At 32.4% G+C, this 25,574-nt stretch overlaps 3 protein-coding genes and 1 long non-coding RNA gene across 4 annotated transcripts; 3 read left to right on the top strand and 1 right to left on the bottom strand.

The window, feature by feature from the left end:
• Positions 1-4,313: 4,313 nt before the first annotated feature.
• LOC148191628 (putative calcium-binding protein CML26) lies at positions 4,314-5,121 on the top strand. The gene has a single exon (XM_088100111.1). The coding sequence runs from the start codon at positions 4,391-4,393 to the stop codon at positions 4,910-4,912; it is 522 nt and encodes a 173-aa protein (XP_087956237.1). The 5' UTR covers positions 4,314-4,390; the 3' UTR covers positions 4,913-5,121.
• A 3,587-nt stretch (positions 5,122-8,708) lies between these two features.
• LOC124819466 (ras-related protein RABA6a-like) lies at positions 8,709-11,052 on the top strand. Its single transcript, XM_047290988.2, has 2 exons — positions 8,709-9,088; positions 10,417-11,052. The coding sequence occupies exons 1-2, from the start codon at positions 8,871-8,873 to the stop codon at positions 10,847-10,849; spliced, it is 651 nt and encodes a 216-aa protein (XP_047146944.1). The 5' UTR covers positions 8,709-8,870; the 3' UTR covers positions 10,850-11,052.
• An 837-nt stretch (positions 11,053-11,889) lies between these two features.
• Positions 11,890-17,658, top strand: LOC124819470 (golgin candidate 2). Its single transcript, XM_047290991.2, has 10 exons — positions 11,890-12,178; positions 12,362-13,465; positions 13,937-14,047; positions 14,186-14,245; positions 14,731-14,788; positions 15,320-15,372; positions 15,551-15,640; positions 16,100-16,225; positions 16,549-16,596; positions 16,678-17,658. Exons 1-10 carry the CDS (start codon positions 12,125-12,127, stop codon positions 17,050-17,052), a joined length of 2,079 nt encoding a protein of 692 aa, XP_047146947.2. The 5' UTR covers positions 11,890-12,124; the 3' UTR covers positions 17,053-17,658.
• A 3,336-nt stretch (positions 17,659-20,994) lies between these two features.
• On the bottom strand, positions 20,995-24,035 carry LOC148191627 (uncharacterized). The gene is made up of 4 exons (XR_015782517.1): positions 23,739-24,035; positions 23,195-23,260; positions 23,011-23,096; positions 20,995-21,183 (listed from the first exon to the last, which is right to left on the bottom strand). It is a non-coding gene; the product is annotated as an uncharacterized LOC148191627 (long non-coding RNA).
• Positions 24,036-25,574: the final 1,539 nt, after the last annotated feature.

Raw genomic sequence — 25,574 nt, 5'->3', positions numbered from 1 at the left:
CTTGCAGAATACACTGTTCATCAATAATGGCCAATGGGGTGTATATCTGCCCCTTTGGCTAAAACAGCAATTAGTAGCTGTTTTTGCTTTGTGTTTCTAGCCACTCAAAGGTCGTTTGTAGTGTTCATTTTTAACATAGTACTGATTGTTTTTGTCCTTGAATAAATTAGATAAGATCTTAGATTTTGTTAATCAATTTAACAAACTAAAGAGACATTTTGACATGTCTGTACTTTTGTGTGTCTGCATTTTAAAAATGTGATGCAGATGCTTAATAAAATGATTCAACGATGGCGTTGGGACAGCCCGTATCCACTTAGGAGTGCCGGACCCTTTTTAAAATAATGGGTACATTTTTTTAAAAATTCAAATTAATGAAATATTGGGCCATAATTGATTAATAATTCAATATAGATGGTAGCATTTTGATCTCATTAAGTAGAGACTACTACAGGTAATAATATTTTAGCCGTATTTATTCTACTTTTAAATTTTAAATTTTAATACACATTGTTATATTATTAAAGTGGGTTATTTGCTAAGTGAGTGTATTTTTCAAAAGGTGTTAAAAAGTATTATTTTCTTCTCTCGTTCCTTAACACTAGAGGAATCAATGCATAATGTGAGGAAAATATGAATCACAAATAAACAGAAATGGGGATTCAACAATGGATTCTTAAGCAATAAAGCATGTGGATTTTATTGATTATGGTAAAAACATTTCCAAGCATTTTCATTCTATTTATTCAAACCTATCAATCATAGTGGAATTTGAAGTATCAGCTAGGAAATATCATTCCAATTTCCAAAGTCATGATTTTTTTTTTTAATATTGTAAGGACTTATGTGTGAAAATATAAGTGCGGGAAATTAATTAACAATTAATTTTGTTATATATTTAAAAAATTACTTAAAGAATGTACGGTAGGTTTCTTGGTTAATTTATAAATTTATTTTAAATTTGTAACTAATACAATAAGTGAAAATAGCATTTTAGAGGAGTGTAAAAAGTAAAAGCAACTTTGGACTCCATTGTTGGATTTTACTTTCTGTCAATAGAATCTAAATTCATGGTTGATAAGGGTCAGATGAGTAGTTTAGGGGCTACACTTAGAAACTGGAAAACCTGCGAATTGTTCTTAAAACCAACAACTTCTCTTCTAGAATACAAAGGACTTCTTCTGCTCTTCTAAGTTGAATGTTCTTTATTTTCTCAAGCTAGCCACAAGATTTGGCAGCACGTCTCACAAATTGCATTGTTGATATAAATTCAGATTTTCTTTTGCTGGTGTTGAATATTCAAAATAATGTGACCCAAACCATTGTTAAATTTATATTAAAAAAAACTTCCCTTATTCGAAAAGATTTAGGAGAAATGTATTTCAATCTTTTTAAATAATACCATATTTACATCCATTTCATATATATTATAAAAAATAAAATAGTTAAATAAAAATAATTTTCATATTTTAAAAAAATAATAAAAATAAAATAATATTAAATAAATGTAAAAATGTATTTATATCAAAATTTCATTTCTCTCTCACTACATTGAGACGTTATTGTTATTATGGTGGTCACCCAACAATGATGTAATCGTCGTGATTTTCCACTTTTCCTATAACAGAAAACACAAAAAAATTCTGCAATTCATTGCATCAAAATCAGAAAACACACGCTCATCACACGTTCTCAATGTTACAGGTTTTTTCTTTTTTTCTTTTTTCAGTTAATTATTTGGTGCCACTTATCTGAAAATATATTACTTTTTAATTAGATTATTGAAGTTAGTTGACATAGTTAAAAAATAAATACAAGTTCACGATGTGATTTAACTGCTATTCCTAAACTCTATTAACTTAATTTTTCCGATTTTTTATAGATTATATTTGGGAAATTTTAATGCATACACGAGCTAGTCTTAAAATAGTTATTCTAAGATCCCAAACTTGTATTTTTATTTTCTACTAATTACTTTGCTGTTAATTTTCTTGGTACATTTACCGACATTACATAATTTAAAAATGGTACTTGTCAAATAATTGAATTTATTTATTTTATAAGAACACGAAAAAAAAACCTGTTTTCATATCCTTTTCACGTATTAAAGTTACTTGCGCGTTAAAGCCGTGTTCACAAGCCACGTGTCGCACTTGGAGTGCGGCCACGAATAATATATTTATTTACCGTCAGAATTAGACATAAATAAATACAAAAATAATAAAAAAGTAATAAAAAAAAGTTGCACACATTACGAATTGTTTTCAGGTCACACGTCTACCTAGATTAGCACGAACCACATAGCAGCCTCGTTCGGCTATTTGGTCCCAAAATATCAGAGTCAAAATAACATTAAATTTTTAAATTTTTAGTAATAATTAACAAATACAAGTGAGTTTTCTTTATTGAAATTTGGCTAAAATATATTAACACTTGCCAAGTTTATTTACAATTTATTTACAAAAAATGTAATTTGGCAGACATTATTTTAAGAAAAAAATATTAATATTTGATTATAATATTTAAAAAGTGAACAAATAATATATATATATATATTCATTTAATAAGTAAAAGTAAAATTTTAACCTAATAGGAAAAAAGAAATTCCTAAAATCAATACCAGCTACCATAGAGAGTGAGTGGTTGTCTATCAAAGCTATGTTCCACTTTTAGTTTTTAGTAAAAAGTGAAAAAAACTATTATTTTCAAAAGAAAATCATTAAAGTGAGTAAAATCTTTATCAAACAAAACCTTCTCCACTGCTATAAAATTAATTTACTTAAATGTATTTTTTGTTTTTAAAATGTGGGATTAGTCCATCTTTAGCCTCTTAAATTTTAAAATTATTTCATTTTCTGAATTCAAGCAGAAAATTTTATATATTAGATAAAAATAGTATTAAATAAATATAAAAAAATTAGCGTGTGAAGAATATATTTTTCGTTATAAAATAATTCAACCTCAATTATATTGGAGAAGATAATGCCACAATGTCCAGATAAAGACAACTCTATTAAATTAGCCAAAAAAATACATCAAACTAGCGTAATGAAGACAAAATGATAGTTAGTGTTCAACAACGACATGTTAAAAGAGGCAATAATTAAACGTACCAAAAGTGACACAAAATAACTTGTTTATTATTAGAAATAAAAATATTTAATAACAGTATGTCTTTATAAAAGTAAAAAGATTTGTTTTCTTAAAAACTGTTAACAAATATTTAATAACACTTGTTAACATTTGAGTAATTAAAGTGGTATACGTATACGTAATTATTGTATTTTTATTTTTATGATCCCTTTAATAATACAGCAAACATATTGGTTATTAATAGTACGTATAAATGATAGTATCTACATGTATTTTTATCCAATATCATAATTAAAAAAATACAATGTTATTAAAATTAGTAATTTTCAACTAAAATATAACCCAATTTGAATATCATCATACTTAATTCATTATACACATGTCTTAATATTTGCATGTTTATATTAACTTTCCCTACTTGTCATTATCTAAAAAAATTCTTCACAACCTTCCAATTAATTCCATCAACCTAGGAAAGTCTCCAAAATACATTTTCACACAATTAGGTCATTACTCTAAATAAAAGAGAAAAAACTTAAAACTTAAATAAGATATACCTTAAATAATGTATGGTTTATTATTTTTAGATTTTAAAAGTTTATTTGAAATAAAGAGAACATAAGTAAGGAAGCCGGAATCGAAAAATGCATATTATATTTTTTATTACAAAATTATTTTTTAACATTTAATGGATTGTTTTCAACACTGGTAATCTTTTTAAGCAAAAAATACCCATTGATAAGAAAATATTAAATAACTCCAAAATACCCATTGTAGATTTATTTTTGATTCTATTGCAATTGCAACGACATAGAATCCCAGTTGAAAGCAATCTAAAACTGAATCTCCGTCGGTTGTTGCGCGCTGATTATCATGATATCAAAGTTAATTTTTATTATCTTACATTATACATAACCGAAAAAAAGGGATAAATATAATAAACCGAAAATTTTGAATTATCTAATAAAAATAATTTTTTTATCTTTTAATGTGTTTTAATATTTTATTTTTCATCAAACATTTTTATGGTCTTGTCTTACGTTACAAGCACGCTTTTAAAAATGTTTGATAACTGAAAAGACACAATATTTTATGTGAAAAATAAAAAATAATTTTTTAAAAGTATGAAGGATTTTTCCGTCAAGGGTGGGTCCAGTCTACACGTACAAAAATCGAATTTCAAAGGAAAAGCAGTGTATAAAAGGGCCCAAATGGCACCGTTCCATTCACCTCACCAATTTCGGTAACCTTCTCTTATTCATTAACAAAAATAAAAAAGCTCTGTTTATTGGAGAAGATGGCCTCGAATCCAATTGCGACGGGAAATGTCGACGCCGCTCCAAACTCTGACGCCAGTAACAAATCCTCCGTCTACCTCCAAGACATGGACGAGATGAAGCGAGTCTTCAACCGCTTCGACACCAACGGCGACGGCAAGATCTCCGTCAGCGAGCTGGACAACGTCCTCCGCTCCCTTGGATCCGGCGTCCCGCCGGAGGATCTCCAGGGCGTCATAGACGACCTCGACACCGACCACGACGGTTTCATTAACCTTTCCGAGTTTGCCGCGTTCTACCGCGCAGAAACCGCTGACGGTGGCGACACAGAGGTCCAGGATGCCTTCAACATGTACGACCAGGACAAGAACGGGCTCATCTCCGCCACCGAGCTCTGCCAGGTTCTGAACCGCCTCGGAATGAGCTGCACCACCGAAGAATGCCACAACATGATCAAATCCGTCGATTCCGACGGCGACGGCAACGTGAACTTCGCGGAGTTCAAGCGCATGATGAGCAACAACCGCGAAAATACTTGCTGAAGAAAAATAGATTAGCAGCTTCTTGCTTTCTTTCCGTAACCTCTGACTCGTAGATCTGCGCCTCTTGTGCTCTTTCATTACTTTTCCCTTCGTTCTGTTATTTATTATGTGTTCAATCGCCCTGAGTAGAATTAGAATTAGAAATTTAAGTGAAAAATTATTCCAATGTTCTCCGTTTGAATTCCAATTTAGCTTCGTGACTTTGCTTACTACGTTTTCAATGAATTATGTTGTAAGTCGTGATAAGCGGCGATAAACAATTGGATTCTTCCAGAATGCCAACCTCCGTGTGTTTGCGGTTGTGGAATCACGTCGTAACGGTTGATTCTTTGGCTAATGGTGAGCTGTGAAGAGGAAATTGTGGCATGCGGAAACACGCCGCGATGATTTGTTCTTCCACAATGATCACGCCGTGAATTGATTATGAGTTGTTTTAATGTCGACAATAATTTAAATTAAATATTTGTATACGGAAAAAGGAAAGTATGATAACAGGGCCACGGAAAGTGGCAGCAGCGAGTTGAATGGTAGTGGACGGGAAAGATGTGTCGTGGACACTTTCTATTTTACTTTTTTTTTAATATATGGTGGTCTCTTTAGGGATAGAAAAAATACCCTTATACGGATAAAATTTGTGGCAAATATTTATAGATAAAATTCACTATAAATGATTAATAAAAAATCATTTATAAAAAATATTTATTATACATGGTAATAAACATTTTAATAATTCGGATATAAAAAATATTTATTATTCATGGTAGTAAACATTCTTAATAATTGTTTATAAAAAAATCGGATATAGTATTCGATATTTATTATTAAAAAATTAAAATTAAAATTTAATTTATATTTTATTAAGTTAAATATAATTAAAATTAAAATTTATTTATATTTTATTAAGTTAAATTTAAAAATAATCAAAATTAGATTTACATTTAATTTAATTTATATATTATATATATTTTTTTAATTTTTTTTTAAAGTTTATAAAATATATTTTTAAAATATTCAGTCGATTTGCGTTTTAAAATATTCATGCTTTCTCGTTGTTACTTTTTGTTACAGATCAGATTATAAATAAATAGCATTTAAACAGATATCCGTACTTAATCCATCCTAATCTCGATATCATTTCCAAATGAAAAATAAATTTTTAATCACCTTTACTAATTATATAATTACTAAACAATTTGTTATAAATATTGCAATTAAAATTATATATATATATATATATATATATATTATAAAATCCTCTTTTTAAATATATTGAGAAATTACTCTTTATTTCTCCATCTCTAAGTAATGATAATTTGTTGATTAAGTTTTAAGAAAGTCTCTTCTATACAGGAAATTTTCTTCACGTTTGAATGTACATATGTTTCTTTTTCATATATTTTTTTATAATTTATTGATAATTCACTATAATTACTATTTGCAGTGAATAATGGTCTCTTAAAAATCAAACCAAACGTATTAAAAATATTTAATTATAAAATGTTGAAGTTATAGTATAATAAATGCTAATACTGTTCTATAAGCACGTTTTAATTAATTCTTCAAAGTCATAATTTCAGTTATCAATTAAAGTCTTTGACTAAATAATATGAAGTAATTTTAATAAATATTTTTTAAAGTTAGTTGAATTGTTAAAGTAGAAAAATGATTTGGCAACAACTATAAGTGCATAATATAAAAATTTCTTAAATAACTAATTGGTAACAATTACTTATTAAATTACTAATACAGCATTCTCATTTAATAACAATTACAATTATATCTCTTAGAAACCTCTTAAATCACTAAGAAATAATTTGATAAAGGTAAATACAGTTCGTCTTACATAGATCAATTATAGAAAGCTTATTAAGAAGATCCCACTATACCAATTTTATTTTATAAATTCTGATCTAGAAAGTTTGCTCTGAAAAATATCTGGCAAGTAATCTGGAGATCAATTTTTGAAAGGTAGAGTGATCATTTTAGAAAATGATTATGTACCTAAAAATTAATGGATTGCAGAAAGTAAAAGTCTTATTAATTACTAAGCCTGTTTTTTGAATAAAGTGAATTCATTGACTGTTGCTTCTTTTCCTCAAATTTCTCTTTACACCCATCGGTCTAGATTTTACTTTACAGAAAACGTTAAAACATTAAAATATTTTCCGAAAGTTTTGATAGGGTGCAAAGAGAAATATGATGTTTTGGGGAAAATAGTTTTTTAAATTATTTATTATATTTTTAGAGGGTATTTTAATTAAAAAGACATACTAAAAATAAGTATATTATAATTTATTTTGACAAGTGAATGGTTGAGTCGGTTTAAACATATAAATAATGTTTTTCAAATAATAAAAATAAATAGTTATTCTGAAATTATATATTTTATTGTAATTATAAAAACTTTTTTATTAAACATATATTTTTTAATATTTTTAAAAATAAGTTTCACGTATTTTAATAAAATACTCCAAGTAACTTTTCACAAGTTGGTTTAAACATTTTATTATTATTATTATTATTATTATTGATGTTGTTTTTGTAACTTTAAACAAACGCCTAAATATTTTTGTGTTAAAAAAAAAGAAATTCTTTTAAAAACTCAAACAAATTTACACAAATTTATCAAAATGAGCAAATGTTAAAACGATTTTGAAAACTACGGAAAGATATATTTACTTAACACACATTTTTTTTTTATAATTGTATAATTTTTTGTTTTTATAAGAATAGCTTATATTTATTATTAGTTTTTTTTTAAAAATGATTTTTTAAACCTAACAATTTCTTTCTCTCTCAATATATATGTGTGTTTTTTACATAATCAATTATCACTAGGAGACTACGAGTAAGCATAGCATAATAGATATGCTATATATAAATTTAAAATATAAAAGGTTTATTTATTTTAGCCTTCTGAACGTTAAGATTAAAAAATCGAGTAATATTGATAATTTGTAATGAAGTCATCTGCATAATTAAGGTTGTTGTATTGACTCAGTGACTAAATTTGTCCATAGTTTACTTTCTGAACATATAGTAACAGGTGTTTGATGTATATTTATTTAACAAACCATCTAAATGCTAACTTCAAACTTCTATCGTCTAAATATATTCAGTACTGGTACGTTATATTAAATGTTAATTAATAACTTTTATCTGCATTTAGCTTCTTGAATCGTTGACTATTTTGAAGTATATAAAAATGGAATTCAATGTAAAAGTTCAATATCTATCTTCTGTGTTCCAGTGTTCATTTTCCTTTTGTTAGCACTAATTTCTTGTGGCGTAATGAACATTTTTTGTTATACAAAGTGCTCCTTTTCAATAATGAACAGGTGTACAAAGATAGAGTTATATTTTTTTTTATTATTATTATTCCAAACCCCTTTTGATTTGATGATTATAACGGTACCTAACCACAAACATCTATGATCATTCCTTGTTAAATTATATTTTTAACCTCCTTGAGATGATCATGATCTAAACAATGTCACTCTATAACCAATCTCATGAATGATGTGCAGAAACAAGGGTTTGCCAATCCTGAAAGGCCACATAGGCATGAAAAATGGCAAACTTTATACTGAAAAGATTGATGGAGACAGATGGAACAATACCATTGGACCTTCTTTGAAGATGGAGGTAACCATGGTTGGCTCTTCCACTTGATTAATGTCACTCATAGGTATAGACAACATCAAGGATTATTACTCCTAATGCCTTTTTCAATGGTTTCACATGTAAATATACTCATACAACACCCTCCAAAATAAAATACCAAAGATTATTATTACTCCTAATGCCCTTTTGTTTTGCATTCTAGCACTCTATAAATATGATCATGACCTTGCACCCTATTTCAACTCTCTTCCTTCATCATCTTCATTTTCTTTATGGTTGAGTTTTTTCTTCTCACACTGGTGAAGGTAGAGATCATTTGAAAAGGGTCATATTCATGGCTGATACATTCGATGAAGAGTGTGACTTTCTCTTCAAAGCTGTTCTGATTGGAGACTCTGGAGTTGGGAAATCGAATCTGCTCTCAAGGTTTGCAAAAGACGAATTCAGGTTGGATTCCAAACCCACAATAGGAGTTGAATTTGCTTACCGGAACATCAAGGTCGGAGACAAACTCATCAAAGCTCAAATATGGGACACTGCAGGCCAAGAAAGGTAAAGAAACAACCATGTTGTCTTGTCTCTTCAATTGCTCATCACTTCCAACTTTTATGTTTTCCCTTCTTTCTTCAATCGTTTCAATGTTTTGATCATACTCATTTTGTTTCATCAGCTCGTAGTAACGGTTATATTATATTCTTGTGTTTTGAGGTCGTAGTTAAGAATTCGGTTGCATATATAGTAGATCACACGACCATGGAACTTGTTTTTGACGAGGTTGAGGTTACATAAACCCGGGTTTGGATTTCTAAGTGGGTGTTCATTGGATTTGCTTAACATAAAAGAATTGAATATGAAAATTACAATGAACTTCTCTGTTATGCTTTGTTAACTAAACAAGTGTAGTTTCTGTGTCGTTTGCTCATGTTTTTTGGCCAAATATTTTAGTATTTTTTTAAACTGAACTGTTCATCCGTGATGATCTCTGAGATTTGATGATTGAAAAATGTCGTGGTTGCCAAATGCCAATTGAGTACTGGTTTAATTACGTGGGATAATGAAATTAGGAAAGAATAACTCTTGAATCCGTTCAGTGGGACCCTGAAAACACTAACATTATCATTATTGAATTCCATGCCTGGATTTGTATGTATTTGAGTAAATAAACTTTTGAACAAAAACTAAGACTGTACTTATATATATCATTAAAAAATCCAAAACATGTTCTCCCTCCAAGGTTGGTGCTTTATTGGAACCTTGTCGTAATTTCCTCCTTTTCCGTGAGTGAATGTAACTTTCGATCTGTTCGAAAAATTTAACAAAAGGAACAGTGATTGATTACTACTTTTGCCTTTGGGTTTTACATGCCCTCTTCTTTTCCTTGCATTTTCAATTCTCATAATGAATTAGGCAGAAATATTATGCAGCAGAGTTGAATAATGAGCATGGGTCAGTGTAGGCTGTGTAAGTGTAGAAACCAAGTTTTCTTTTCTTTATCTGTTTGATCATGCAATGCAATCTATATAGCGTAACTATTAGGCTATGTGGGTCCTAGACATGGACATGTTTGAGCTTTGTTACAGAAAGAAAACATGATGAAAGTGATTGAGAGAAATGAATGTAGGATTTTGGTGCGCAATCACATGGTCAAACATTTCATTTCTCCTTTCCAATTATCTAAGGATTCTTAGACACTCATAGGGATGCCGATTTCCCTTTTTTACATCACCTACCTATATTTATATTTAAGGTAACAAGAAAATATGACAACTTTACCTTATCAGATGACCAAATCTTGCATGACTTAAAATAAAGAGCAAATCTAAATGTGATATAATTCAGTCTAAAAAGCATGGTTATGATATGATACAACTTTGTGGCAGGTTTAGAGCAATCACGAGTTCGTACTACCGAGGGGCTTCGGGGGCAGTGCTGGTGTATGATATAACGATGAGATCAAGCTATGAGAATGTGAGGAAGTGGCTATTGGAGCTGAGAGAGTTCGGAGGGGAAGAGATGGTGGTTGTTCTTGTGGGAAACAAATGCGATCTGGATCAATCGAGAGAGGTTGAGAAAGAAGAAGGAAAAGGGTATGCTGAAACAGAAGGGTTGTGCTTCATGGAAACCTCTGCTTTGAAGAATCTCAACGTTGAGGAAGTGTTCTTGCAAATGATCACAAGGATTTATCACATGACAAGGCAGAAGAATTTGGCAGCAAAAATGGACGACAAACCGATTAATCTTCTGAACGGGAAGGAGATTCATGTTGCTGATGAAGTCACTGCAACCAGACAACCTAGTTCTTGCTGTTCGTGATGAGACTTTTCCTGGGAAAATTTTTGCCATGATCTTTCAGTAATTCATTCTTCCGATTTTCTCTACTTTGCAAAGTTTCTTCATCTTGTTATCGGCGTTTCTTCATTGCATGGTGAAGACGATTTAGTTCTTAAATTACACGAAAGGTGACTTCTTGATAGATTGTAAATGATGATTTTTATATCATACACGTTTTTCTTTAATTCTTTACAGCTAGTTTTTTCTTTGGCGTAATCTCATGTACTTTTTTATGGATAATGTAACCTCTCAGGTTACGCACGAACTCTTCCATTTCCAGAAGGTCATGTTTTATAATAACACTCCTTAATGAACAGTTAATATAGTTTTTTTTTTATAAAATAAAAAACAGAAATAAGGAACAAAATTGATAAACAAAAAGTCATGATCACCGTCAAAATTGATACTAGAAATAATTCATAAGTTGAAGATGAAAGCTGCAACACAAACGGCAACTGCGCTTCTTGTTGCCACAAGCTCTAAATAATAGTCATGGATTTCGATACGATGTCCCAACCGATGAAATAAGATATTTTTTTTCTGAACATTTCAAATTTGTGGAAATTTAAACTTAGCTTGGAATGATTCACAACCGATGATATGATAGGTTTAATAGATAATAAATATAAATTACAAATCTACTTTAAAATGAAATTTATATTCATTTATATGTTTTAAATTTATGTTGTGGATAATATAATTTGGTATATTTTTTTCTAAAGTTTTGAATTGCATAATTGGAAAATAACTTTAAACCAAAGAGAAACATAAAAACTTTTGATATTTATGAAGATGTAGAAGAAAAACATGGAGTGCAAAAAGAAATTTCTTTAGAATAAAGGATATGGGCTTGTACCGGACTTTACACTTTAATGGGCTCCAAAGACCCAGCGTTGAAGCCCGGTAGATGGTAGTTTGGACTGTTTGGTAGTTGCGAAGCAGAAGTCATTGGTACGTTGAGTGGGACCCAAAGCGAAGCAGTGCAATTCACTCAAAATTGATTGGCCCAAGAAAGCATGTTCCATGACCCGCGTGTCACTCTAACTTTCTCACTCGATCTTCTTCTTTGCAGCTTTCATGGCCCTCTTCTTCTTCATCATTACCAGCATCATGGATCTCTCGCCCTGAAAAGCACCGTCATCTTGAATTATCTCTTCTTCACCCGCGTAAACTCTTTGGAACGCCGCGTTTCGATATACACGTTCGTATTGTGGATACGCGACATTTTCTTTCCCTCTCATCTCGCTCTCTGAAGCCATGGCGAATTGGATTTCCTCCAAACTTAAAGCCGCAGAGAGCATTCTCCACCAGGCAAGTCTAACCATAACAATGCTTTGCATTTTCTTTTCCATTTTTCCCTTTTCGGAATCCCTAGCCATAGGAGTTGTAATTTACTTCGTCAATTTTAATGTATAGCGCGATTATGATTATTTTAGTTCTCTTTATGTTATCTTGAAATATATTCATTTGTTAATTTTGTAATGGACGGTTCAGCTCGATCAACAAGCGGCTGAATCGCTTGGCAAGAACGAGGGTTTTCGATCCGAGGAACCGAACATTGATGCTCCCGCTAAATCAGGGATTGGTGTGTCTCTGAAGGATCAATTGAAGAAGAAACCCTCGGAGAGTAGTGATTATGGTGGAAAATTTCGCAGTGATCCTAATTTTAATGGCCTTAAAGCTACAGCCAGTGCACCAAAACTATCTACCAAATCTGGCCCTACCTTAACTAACGATGATTGGACTGAACTCCTTAATGCACCCATAGTTACTCAGTCTTCTGCTTCTGGGAGCAATCAGGGTAATGGGGTGCCCGCACCTCGTGTTTTGAGGCAAAATAGTGGTAGGAAGCTGAAGGGTTTGTCTTCAGCTTCGTCGGTGTCCGATATGAGGAGGAATGCAAGAAGTGGCAACAGTGGTCCGAGGTCCTTTCAGAAGTCAGACTATGTGAAAGAAGTTAAATTGAGTGGAAAAGCCGCTGATGATGGAAAGGAATCTACATCTTCGACTTCAACAAGGAGGAATTTGGATGTAGAATCAGAGACTGATGGTAAATGGGGTAAAGAACCGAAGTATTCCGACGAGGGCAGTTCTGAGAAGCCTGTGATCGAGGAAAATGGAAAAGAAGAAAATGAGAATCGGTTTAACTATAGGGACACTTCTCCACCAGAATCGTTGCAGGAGGGCGACCAAACTTTGGCTGCAGAAACAATACCATCATTAGGGATTGATAAGGTGCAAGAGCCTAAGATTGTGGTAGATTTTGATGGCAGTCAATTGAGAAGTGCGATAAAAGAAAGGCATGAGCTTAATTCAATCTCTGGGAATTCTATATCAGACGATTTGAAAAGGGGCTCTCCCATGGCTAGCGTTGGAGGTTCTGATTCAGATACTGATTCCGGTTCAACATCTGATTCTGAAAGTGAGCATGAGAGGGAGGAAAGGAGAAAGAGGAGGGAAAGGATTCTGGCTGAAAAAGCAGCAGCTAAAGCTATAAACGCTATCAAGGAACGGGAAAATATGGTGGCCAAATTAGAGGGGGAGAAGCAGACCCTAGAGAAAATACTGGAGGAGCGAGCTAAAGAACAAGCACAAGAGGTAACATAATTACAATTTAAGAACTGATCTTTGTGTTGCTTTTTTAACCTTTATATATATATACCCTGGTTAAACTCAACATGGTGTCTTCTATAGGATATAGCCTATAGGTAATGTTGACAAATTATTTGATTTTTTTTTCTGCTTTTGGTCATTTGGTGGAAAAATTAAAATGTCAAACTCCATAGGCAGTATTTTGCTTGCAGATAGAACAAAGTAGAATGGTTATGTTCTGCTTTTCTTCTCATGGTTTCACCCTCTGAGTAGAATCAAAATTCACCACTCTTTTTAGTCCAATGTCCTATTCTGTTTTGTTTTTAAAATGAACAAAACATGTAATAGAAACCACATTTTATGTTATATCCTGTTCTAACACGTCTATCAAATGCTACCATAGTATAGAATTTTCTTGTAACTTAATGTTTATGATCTATTGGTTATTTATGTAATCCTTTTTGTTCCTTGCTTTAGGCTTCACAGCTTCAGAGCACTGCAATGGAAACGATGGAAGCTGTTGAGTTAGAAAAGCAGAAACATAATAATACTAGAATGGAATTTCTTGCACGTTTAACTAAATTGGAGGTATGTTAATTCAAACCGTTAGTTTATACTTTATAGGATAGGATAACTTACTGTACCTTTCTGTAAATAATTTATATTTTTTTTTTTGCACAAAGATATCGACATAAGCTTGTTGACAAATGTTTGGATTGATTGCAGACTGCCAATGCTGATCTTGCAAGATCCCTAGCGGCTGTGCAGTGGAACCTTGAAATTGAGGTATATTTAAATTCTTAGGTGACTTCCCTCCGTATGATCCAACAGAAAGTAAGCTTTTGCAGGTCTGTAATTATTGAATAGAAAAGTATAGTTGCTTGCTAGTACCTCTTTCATTGATTTGGACTCCAGTCCTAATTTCATGATGACTTATGATCGCCCAAAATTAGTGGTGACATAATAAATAAGATGATTAATAATTTAATATGACCAGCATAGTGAAGCTGGTCAGCGTCATATATCTGAAGACCTTAACCCTGTTACTTGAACTAGAAATTGAAAAACTAAACTGAATGAACCAATCAACTCCCAAAACGTGTTCTTATTGAAAATTTAGTTTTTGCAAGAACTAGAATGAGTTCCAGTATATTGAAATTGAGTGAGCCAAACTGAACATTATATGCTGCTTAAATTTCTGTGGTTCCTTGATCCTCAGGTCGTCATAAATATCTGGAAAGGTTACTAAATTTCTTACGTGTTTTTATCAGGTTAAACAAGTAGCAGAACTTAGACAACAAATCTCATCGAAGGAGTTGCTTCATGAAGGTACTAAACCTATTATTTTCACATTATTTGGTACATCATTTCTTTCTAATGTATAATATTATGTTGTTTTTTATGAGACTTGCTACTGCCAGTGTAGTGTCTATACGTCATAGCTGTCTCATTTTACTTTGAATATGTATTTTTATTCTTTAAGATTAGTAACTAGATTTTAGCAAAAGTGGAAAAAAGGTGCACAGAATCAATTATTAATTTAGGCATATGCAATTATGCAAGGAACTGATGAATAGGTGGTTAGTAGTGAATAAGTGGAAAAAAGGTGCACAGAATCCATTTTAGGTTTGCAATCAAAGCAAATATGTGCTCAGCTGCTATAGGGATTTTGGGAACCAATCAACTTGGTATGTGCCTTCCTCTTACTCAAGAATATGTCTGACAAAGACTATGTAATCCTAATGTCTTTCTTTCTGCCGTTCCTTGCTTATAATAGCTATGCGTATCATTATTTTGTCAAATTGGGTTGGTTAGTGTGTGGCAGTTGTTGAAATGAGCTAATCCTTTAACCGTTTATAGATCTCAGAAGGAGAATGAAGAATCCTCCTCAAACTGGAGCTTCACAAAATCAAGTAAGTTATATGATTATTTGCTGAAGTGGGTAGACATTGAGTCATTGGTCTTTTGTTTACTTCTCCAAGTGGGGGGCTTTTAAGTGGGTGTGTCTCTAGTATCTTATTTTGTTAGATCCTGTATTTCCCTTATAAACTTCTATGCTCACTATCTTGTGTATTTATGCTAACATTGTAGCTAGCTTCGAAAGGTGTGGAGTTTGAACGGGAAATTCTTGAGGCAGAGCACTCTTTAATCAATGATAAAGTTACTCAATTGGAGGAAAAGGTAAGGTTTTTAAACTATTTTTCTTGAAGAGCTATGATATTTCGGGTGCAATGTATTTCATGACTTTAGTAGTTTGCGTAGAATTTTCTTTCTTGAATGGTGTCTCTCTGTTTTTCTTCTTTTTATTGGATAAGGTTTTCTTTTATTTTTTAGTTATATTTTAAAAAGCAAATATGGGAATTATCAGAACGAGTCTTCGAAATAGTCATACCTGTATATTTCAGTTTCCGTTATCTGCATCCTTTTTTATAAGGAACCATTTAATTTCTTTTACATATATTGCAAGTTTTTAGTCAATTTCCATGCAAATTTGAAGATAAGATATCCTATGCTATCATGAATTATTTCTTTATATCTGCATCATTTGTTCTTGTATTATTATAGATTGCTTTGTGTCTGTGAAGTTAATATGATTTTCTCTTGCTGTGTGTAATTATTTGATATATTTGTCCATCAAAGGCAAGAAAGCTGGAAGCTGACATTGAAATAACAAGGAAAGAGATGGAAGAGCCAACAGAAGTTGAAGTTGAGCTCAAGCAAAGGCTTCAACAAATGACTGACCATTTAATACAGAAACAAGCAAAGGTTCGTCTTCTAATACATCTAGGTGACTTTACAATGTGTGAATATTTGTGGAACACTGCTTTAAATTTAGGGCAGAACCAGTCAATCTGATCAGTCAGTCCTAAGGGTGTTGTCTGAAAACATTAGCAGTTGAAAACCCATGTGCAGTCAAAACCAAAATGGCCAACTAATTTATCGGATCCAGTTTTCAGAACTCATCAGTTTAAAAGACCAACAGAAATATTTCAAAAGTTCATTTAAATACAAAATAAGACGAGTTTCTTAAGGTTTCTTTTGACCCCTACCTATTCAAATTTCATACAAATTATTCTGCTTGTCAACAGGTGGAATCACTCTCTTCAGAGAAGGCAAGTCTTATGTTCAGAATCGAGGTATGCTTTTTACTGATGCTATGATACTAATTCTTGAAACTGCATATACTTAATTTTCAATTTTCATAATCAACTTGGCAGGCTGTGTCAAGGTTGCTGGATGAGAACACGTCGGCATCAGGTTCAACAAATATGAATCGTGCTTCTTCATCCAGTGACTTAGAATCAGGATTATGGGAGCTCTCGAATTCAAAGTTGAACCCTATGCTAAAAGCCAGAATTCATTCTGGCAAGAGACAGCTTGGATCATTACTTCAACAATTAGATCATATTTTTGTGACCGGTGCACTTTTTCTGAAAAGGAACACAACTGCAAAATGGTGGGCTTTGATATATCTTGTTTGCCTTCATTTCTGGGTGTTTTATATTCTTTCATCAGATTCGGGCCCGTCAAATGTGGGCAGATCTGGTGCCCAGATCTCATTGGAGAACATTAATAACACTGGAGGAGTTTGATTGTGTTGCGATGTGTCTTTTATTTTTGTTTCATTCACTGCGACTTTTATGAGGTTCTCAATATATTGGATATGTTTTGGAACGCCAGAATATATCAAACATCAGCAGTTGACATGCAGGCATGCCCCACACTTTGACCATAAAAATACAGGACTTCATAGCTTCCTATTTCGATGAACTAAATATCTTTGACGTTGTGAAACTTCATTGGATTTGGAGGGAATCCATCAGAGGAGCAACATCCTGCTATTTGTATTGACACAATGGCTGATCTAATGATGACAGTTGAAAAGTATTGACGCAATTAAAGTAGCAATAAGTATTTTGTATGTACAGTTTAGCAATAGACGTGGTCACAGAATAAGCCTTTGATGTAAGCTCTGTTGTGACCATAGAATTAAAAACAAAAGAGGCCGCCGTAAGTAGTTCTGAAATTATTATCCCTTGAATATTGTAGAGAAAAAAAATTCCATTTTTTTATCATACAATTGTTAATAAATATTGATTCGTCTGTGTAATGCATTGGAACCTCGTACTTGATGACACTGTACAATTACATATACTCTTTGATTTAATTATGTGATATGTGCCATGTTCTTACTTTTACATCAATTATCTTTAATTTTCATTTATTTTCATTTGACTTCCTTATTTTGTTGTTTATTATTTCTCACTTATTTTTTTCCTGGTAAATGAACCCTGGAGATTACTTTTACGAGAGTAATGTGTAAAATTGAACTTCAGGACCATAAGTTATGAATAATTTGCACCTACGTTAATTTAAAGTTTAATATAATTTACAAATATTGATTTTTTTACGAGAATTCAGTTATGTTTTAGGTGGAACATCTAATGAAATTCAAATAATTCTCAACATATAACTTTTTATATACAATGACTCCGAGTCTTTAAATCGTGCACTAAATGTTTCAAAAATAAGAATATATATGCTTCATTTAATTGACCATATATAAAAAGATAGCGAAAGACTGTATTAAAATCAAGTGAAGGAGTAAAATCGTAATTCTTTTGGAGAGATGGAGTTAGGTATATACAATACTTTAGTTTTAAAACTGTCTTTGATACTTTTAGCTTTTAGTTTGAATGGTCATAGTTTTAGTTTATATTTTAAATTCTGATTAATACAAACTTTGTATATATGAGTTCTGAAATACAAAACTAATTTTAGAAGCACAGATAATGTTATTGACTGGGTTTGATGATTTGTGTCGTCATTTAAAATTAAAACTATGATAAGAAGTATACTTTGAATTGTATTTTAGTATTAGTCTAACGTAACCCACTGAAATGAAGACATGAGACATTAAATTGTTTTCAGTCAAATTTCTGGTAAATGTGGGTCTTTTAAACTTTTTAACTTTTATAGTTTGCACTTATGGACTTCCTTAACTCACCTCATTAATCTCTACAGACTCAGATCCAGATTTTTTGCCTTTCGAAAAATTAAACTACAAAATGAACCAAGAGGAATTGGTATACGAGCTTTGTACGTAAAAATAGAAAATATATTAGAATATTAAATAATAAGTCGATGCTTTTTTGTGAAAGTCAACGAGTTTTTATAGAGTATTTTGGCCTTCGATACATAACCTAAATATGAAATAAGAAAAAAAAACATTGAGTTTCTTATCATCTTATAACACATTGTATTGGTGATAATTTATTAAAATATTTCAATTGATATATGCTCAATTGCAACTTTCTGAGTAAACATATAAGTTTTTCAAGTTCAAAGTTCAAGTAGTTATCATTGAGAAATGAATGATTATTATTATTATTTTTTATTTTCCAGGACGAATGAGTTTATGATTCGTTTATCTCGAATGAATTTGAGTAGACTAATATTTTTATCATGATATTTAATTGCTTGCTTTGGACATCTTTAAATAAATATTATGATGTTTACTCATTTTGCTTTAAACTCTTATCGAATAACTTTGGTTTGGTGGCTCAGTTGTCTGGTTTGAACCATTAATTTGATATGATGTTTTAGTACGACTTTGTTATAAATACAGCATAACTTTTATTTAACGTTGTCGGATATCATTTGATTCAATATGGTAACTTGAAGATATTTTTGAAAGAAATGTACCTATTTTAAGTATATTCCCTATTAAAACCTTGTTAGGAAAGGAAAAAAAACAAAAAGAAAGCTAAAAGAAGAGTACACCATTTTCATTACAATCATTGGAATTAATTGTAGTAATTTTCAAGTGTGTTGTATTCCATCTTATTAGTATAAGGTTGTTCGTTAATTCTTCAAGCTTGTATGTTTTATTTTGTAGAAGTTCATCCTAATTGGGTGTAAATTCTTTTCCATATCTATCGCATCAAACTTCTACGAGCTTTCGCCATATATATATATATATATATTTTTTTTTATTGAAGGTCTCTTTGACATGTGTATTATAGTGTGTCAGGCATTCTACTTTTGAAAATATTTTTTTAATCCTAATTTCTTATATTATTTCTTGAAATATGTGTCGTTGTACCTCAAGTTTTCGTTATTATTATTTTCATCAAAAATTTGTGTTCGGTAATATGTTTAAAAGTTATATATATATATATATATATATATATATATATATATATATATATATATGAGATTAGTAATTAATTTTTTAGATGACATTCATGAGATAATAATCATTACTTTTAACAGAAAGAAAAAATGTTATTAAAAATATAAATAAAAATATAAAAAAAATTACAAAAAAAATCTGTTACTAAGATGTTGCATGACATTAATCATCTACTCATTTTTTAAAAATAACTAATACACGTATAACTATAAAAATTATATATTCTTAAAAATATTATAACTAAAAATATTCCTAAAGCAAGGATAAATAACTACTTTTTATTTATTTTTTATTTTAAAAAAATTATATATTTTTAAAAATATTATAATTAAAAATATTTTTAAAGTACCTTTTATTTTATTTTCAATTTTAAAAAATAATTAATACAAGTCATGATAAATAACTACTTTCTTATTTTTTATTTTAAATTAAATTTTAAAACTATTAAAATATCTTTTAATTTAAAGTATATTTCTTTTAATAAAAAATTTTTGTAACCTAAAACTTGCTACATTTGTTGTTAAATTATATGGCTTAACGCTGCATGAGATGATAAATTATAAATTATTGTTCTATTCGACGAGTTCTTTCGAAAACAATATTGAAAACTGAAGCAGAAGGTAGTGCGAATTATTTAATTGATTTTAACCTTTGACTAGTAATCATTCAAACACTTTATATCTGCTCTTAAAGCTGTTACATTGTTTCTAAATCACTTTTCCGATGTTAAAACAGAAACTACACTCCAAAAACATCTATTTTAATGGATTGATGATGACATTCTACTCATAATTATTTTTCATCACGTGAATATAAGTTCCAAACACTTAAGCAACTTTGAATCCTTCAAATACGTAATTGATGGTTGCACCAGCAACATGAGATTTCTCAACAAGTTTATGTGTTCTAATTAAATAATTCGCACCACTTTTCAATTTTCAATGTGGTGGGGTTGCACCGGCGCCACTTTTCGGTTCTATCAGCGACATGTATGTCACCATCAATCCATCTCCAACATAGACTCTTTTTTTTTCCTTTACAATTCTCAACTTTTGGGACAAACAAATGGCACAAGTTAGAACACATAATGTAACAGTCCCAAAATAATGATAATTACCATTAACCAGAACTGATCACATTTACAGAGATAAACAGTGCAGTCTTAAGAATATTACAGTAGCTCAGAATTTTAAAACTTAACATACAGCACGTACAGTAAAATCTGCAGTGTTCAGAATTCATAAAAAAAATAAACAGAAACCAGTTCTGATTATCCATTCTGTAGAATTTAAATACAGAATATCAAAATACAGTCCAGCACTTGACAAAATTCCAAATTTTCAGATAAATACAAAACAGATCTGCAGAACTATATATATATACAACTGCCAAAAATACTGCACAACACACTAGACTAAAACTGCTACGGAATCGCGCCTCTACTGTTCAGCTTTTACTTCAACTTCAACCAGGTTTGCATCTTCCAAATTTTCTTCTTCCAGTAATACTTCAAGAGATGCATCACCCTCTGCTCACATCCACAACGGATGATCATTGCATTTTGACAAGACGGATTATACATGGACAGTAAACAGCACCAGGAAAATTGCAAGGGTAAGCTTATATTGTTTAATTAATACAACATACATACAGTTCACAATTTAATTCACAGATACATCAAACAACTTAATCATATAATTTAACATATAAATATATATATGACAGACCGTCCGGACTGTATGAACCATGTAGTTACAGGCGTCCTTGCACCCAAGTGGTGTGGTAGCCGGGATATACCTAATCAGCTTCCACATGCGGTTAATCCTTCGCCCCTGCTAAGTGAGGGATACGAATGACCTCCACTTGAGGTTAATCATTCGCCCCTGCTAAGTGAGGGATACGAATGACCTCCTGCCATTCCCACGCATGACTACCCCCTTCTACGTGAAGATGAGCATCACGGAATATCAGGATGGACCAAGCCATCAGTAACTTGTCCATGTTCATACTTTACAAATTTAGCATTTAATACAACTGAGAAGCTCCTCCATGGAACGCTCATTCAAGTTCAAAATCATATAATCATATCATGTCGTGTTCAACCATCATATCCTTTCATAATTATAATATCTCCATTCTGTATTTCACTCTCTTAATATTAACGTCATGCATTCTTTAATCAAATAAAATGAACTTATCACAGAACCTTTGATTTCACGTTTCTGAACAAAAGAAACGAGTCATTTATTCACTTAATATGCTTCAACTCTTGATAATTTGAAAATACTGATCTTTAGAAGAGATGAATAATACATTGAAAGATTTTAAGTGTAAAGAATCTAGATAGAACCCAAGGAATAAAACCAGTGATAAGTGTTTAGATACACCAGCAATATAATTGATTTCAGAAGAACAGCACTGGCAGTCCAAGTACGAACGTAATTTAACAATTTGGACGAACGCCAATTATGTTCGCTCAAAATTCAATAATAGGGACGAGCGTTCAGTTTAGAAACCGAACCCCGCTTTGGAACGAACGCTAAGTCAATGACCGAGCACAATCAGAACGAACGTTGGTATAAACCGAACGTTGGGTAGGACGAACGTTTAGGTATATGACCGAACACCAGTTATGAACGAACGTTCAATATAGAAACGAACGCTCTGTAGACGAACGTTCAACAGAAGGTCGAACTTCATTTAGGACGAACGTTATTAAGGACGGACGCTCTACTTAAGGCCGAACGTCACTCATTTATAAAGTTTTAAATATTTAAATATTACTGAGCTAGACGAACGCTCAGATCATCAACTAGGGACGCTCATTCTCGGGCAGAATTCTTTCCAAATGAAAGAATTCTAGTCTAAGTAAGCTTAACTGAAAACCGAACGGTTTAAGACCGTACAGGGACGAACGTCCTTTATCAGTACAGAGACCAGATTTCTCAACTCTTAACAGAATTTTCCAGATTTCGATTTTTATGAACTTGACAACTTTCCTTTCAGATTTAATACATCAAATCATACAGATTTCAACATTTGGATCATTCCAAATATACAATCACCATACTCCATTTATACAGAATCAAATCAATATACATTTAAATCAAAATCAGCAACAACATATATAATACAATTAAGCAGTGTTCATTCATGACAGATTCAATCGATCTAATCATTCCAACTCTATAACATTCACACATCTTTCATGCGTATCCAAAACAACATGCAAATGAACCAGAATTTATATCTCATATCAGTAAACGTTCATAAGGCTCAAATATCAGATTTCATATACATGCAACTCAGATTATCAAATCAAGCAGTATGAATTAAACATATAAGCTTCCCTTACCCGGATTGAAGTTCCAACTTGTCCTAGATGAAAATGGCTTTATCCAACTATGCTTCTATTATATTCTTGATTCTTCCAAAACAAATCTAATCAAAAATTGCAGAACTCTGAGACTACATACTTGCATGCACTAAAACTCTATTCTTCCAGAAACCTAAGAACGAAATACAGTAAGAAGGCTTACCAGATTGGATTCAGTTTCTGTTTGGTCCAAAATGGAGATCACAGCAGTACTAACATTCCTATGGTGCTGCAATTGTGATCAGAGAGGAAACGTGAGTTTTCTGATAGAGAGAAGTTAAGGATTCTTAGAGAGAAATTTGGAGAAAATGAAGAGTTTGGTTTTCTGAGGAAGAAGATGAATGAGTGTGCAGGTGAAAGGGTTCTCAGAAAACTTTGGTTTTGTTAAAGTAACGTTTGCTTGAACAAACATGTCCAAGACTGACACCTGCATACTAAATTCTGATTTGTAAGTTTCTAACGTGACAAGTGGCAGGTGTGCATGTAAGGAGTGGTGCGTTTTTAATGTTGCAGAGAATGATGGTGGTTCAGTTTTCTGTGCATTGCAGAGGTGAAAATCAGAGTTGAAAGTGGGTTTTTAATTACCCGCAACAGTGACGTGGTGTGTGTGTTAGTGGTGTGATGTCAGGATTAAATTTGCTAATTATCCAGGGTCTCACATTCTCCCTAACTACAAAAATTTTCGTCCTCGAAAATTCAGAATTTACCTATGAATAAGTGTGGATATAAGTCCCTCATTGCACTCTCCACCTCCCACGTTGAATCTCCATTCTTGGCATCCCACACTACCTTCACCAATCGAACATCCTTCCTCTTGTGTAATTTAGTGCGAACATCATCAATGCGGATTGGTTGCAACTCCAGCGTTCGATCAGGTTGTAGTTGAATGTCTTCCAGTTCTAAAACATGAGAGGGATTGGCTATATACTTTCTGAGTTGAGACACATGGAAAACAGGATGAAGGTTTGATAGTTGAGGAGGCAAAGCAAGCTCATAAGCTACTGGTCCAATCTTCTTCAGAACTTGATACGGTCCTATGAACTTGGGAGACAGCTTCTTTGGACGAACAACTCTTCCCACTCCAGTGATTGGATTCAACCTTAAAAATACATGGTCTCCTGCTGCAAACTCCAAGGGTCTTCTCCTCCTATCTGCATAAGATTTCTGTCTGCTCAAGGATGTCTTCAATCTGTCCTGAATCAATTTCACTTTATCAGTAGTTTGCTGGATAAGTTCTGGTCCAGTTAGCACATTCTCTCCTTCCTGAAACCAGCAAAGTGGCGTTCTGCACTTCCTTCCATAGAGAGCTTCAAAAGGCGCCATACCAATGCTAGACTGGAAACTGTTATTGTATGTGAATTCCACCAGTGGCAAGACCTCATCCCATGCGCCTAAATGGTCCAGGACACACGTCCTAAGCAAATCTTCTAACGTCTGGATGGTCCTTTCAGATTGGCCATCTGTTTGCGGATGATACGCAGAACTCATCTGTAGCTTGCTTCCCAATTCACCTTGTAAAGATTGCCAAAACCGAGATGTGAATCTCGTGTCTCGGTCAGAAACTATGCTTGAAGGCACTCCATGAAGACGCACTATCTCCTTGATGTACAGCTTAGCCAAATTTGTCATTGACATCTTCAAATTCACGGCTAAGAAGTGGGCGCTCTTAGTTAATCTGTCCACAATTACCCAGATTGAATCGTGATTCTTGACTGTGCGTGGCAGATGAGTCACAAAGTCCATGGAAATGCTGTCCCACTTCCATTCAGGAATCTCCAATTGTTGAAGCAATCCACCTGGACGTTGGTGTTCAGCCTTGGCGCGTTGACAGGTTAAGCAAGATGCCACAAAGCGTGCAACATCACTCTTCATTCCCGGCCACCAGAAAGATTTCCTAAGATCTTGATACATCTTAGTCATACCGGGGTGTATGCTAAGACGACTATGATGAGCTTCTTCCAATATAATACGTTTCAGCTCTCCATCATTGGGAATGCAAGTTCTTCCCAAATAACGCAACATACCATCCGTTCCAGCATTAAACTCCTTAGCTTTTTCTGAACCGAGTGCATCAAATATCTTCAACAGTTCTTCATCCTCACGTTGCTTCATCCAGATTCTGTCAAACACATCACTAGAAATTCTAAGATTACAGCACCTTATTACGTTCTCTCCTAATTCAAATTGTAATCTTAGATCTCTAAAATTCTCCACCAAGTTCAGCTCCTTCACCATCATCAATGAGACTTGTACTGTATTCCTGCTTAGGGCGTCTGCCACTACGTTGGCTTTCCCAGGGTGATATAGCAGTTCAAAATCATAATCTTTTAAAAATTCCAGCCAACGTCTTTGCCTCATATTCAGCTCCCTCTGATCAAACAAATATTTGAGGCTCTTGTGATCACTAAAGACTTGGAACGTTGATCCGTATAAATAGTGCCTCCAAATCTTTAGTGCAAAAACGACAGCTGCCAACTCCAGGTCGTGTGTGGGATAATTGCGTTCATGAATCTTCAACTGGCGAGACGCGTACGCTACTGCAC

Source organism: Vigna umbellata, chromosome 10, assembly GCF_029865625.1.
Source record: "Vigna umbellata cultivar VRB3 chromosome 10, Vumbellata_1.0, whole genome shotgun sequence".
Classification (NCBI taxonomy): Eukaryota; Viridiplantae; Streptophyta; class Magnoliopsida; order Fabales; family Fabaceae; genus Vigna; species Vigna umbellata.
This window is presented reverse-complemented; position numbering and strand designations above follow the sequence as displayed.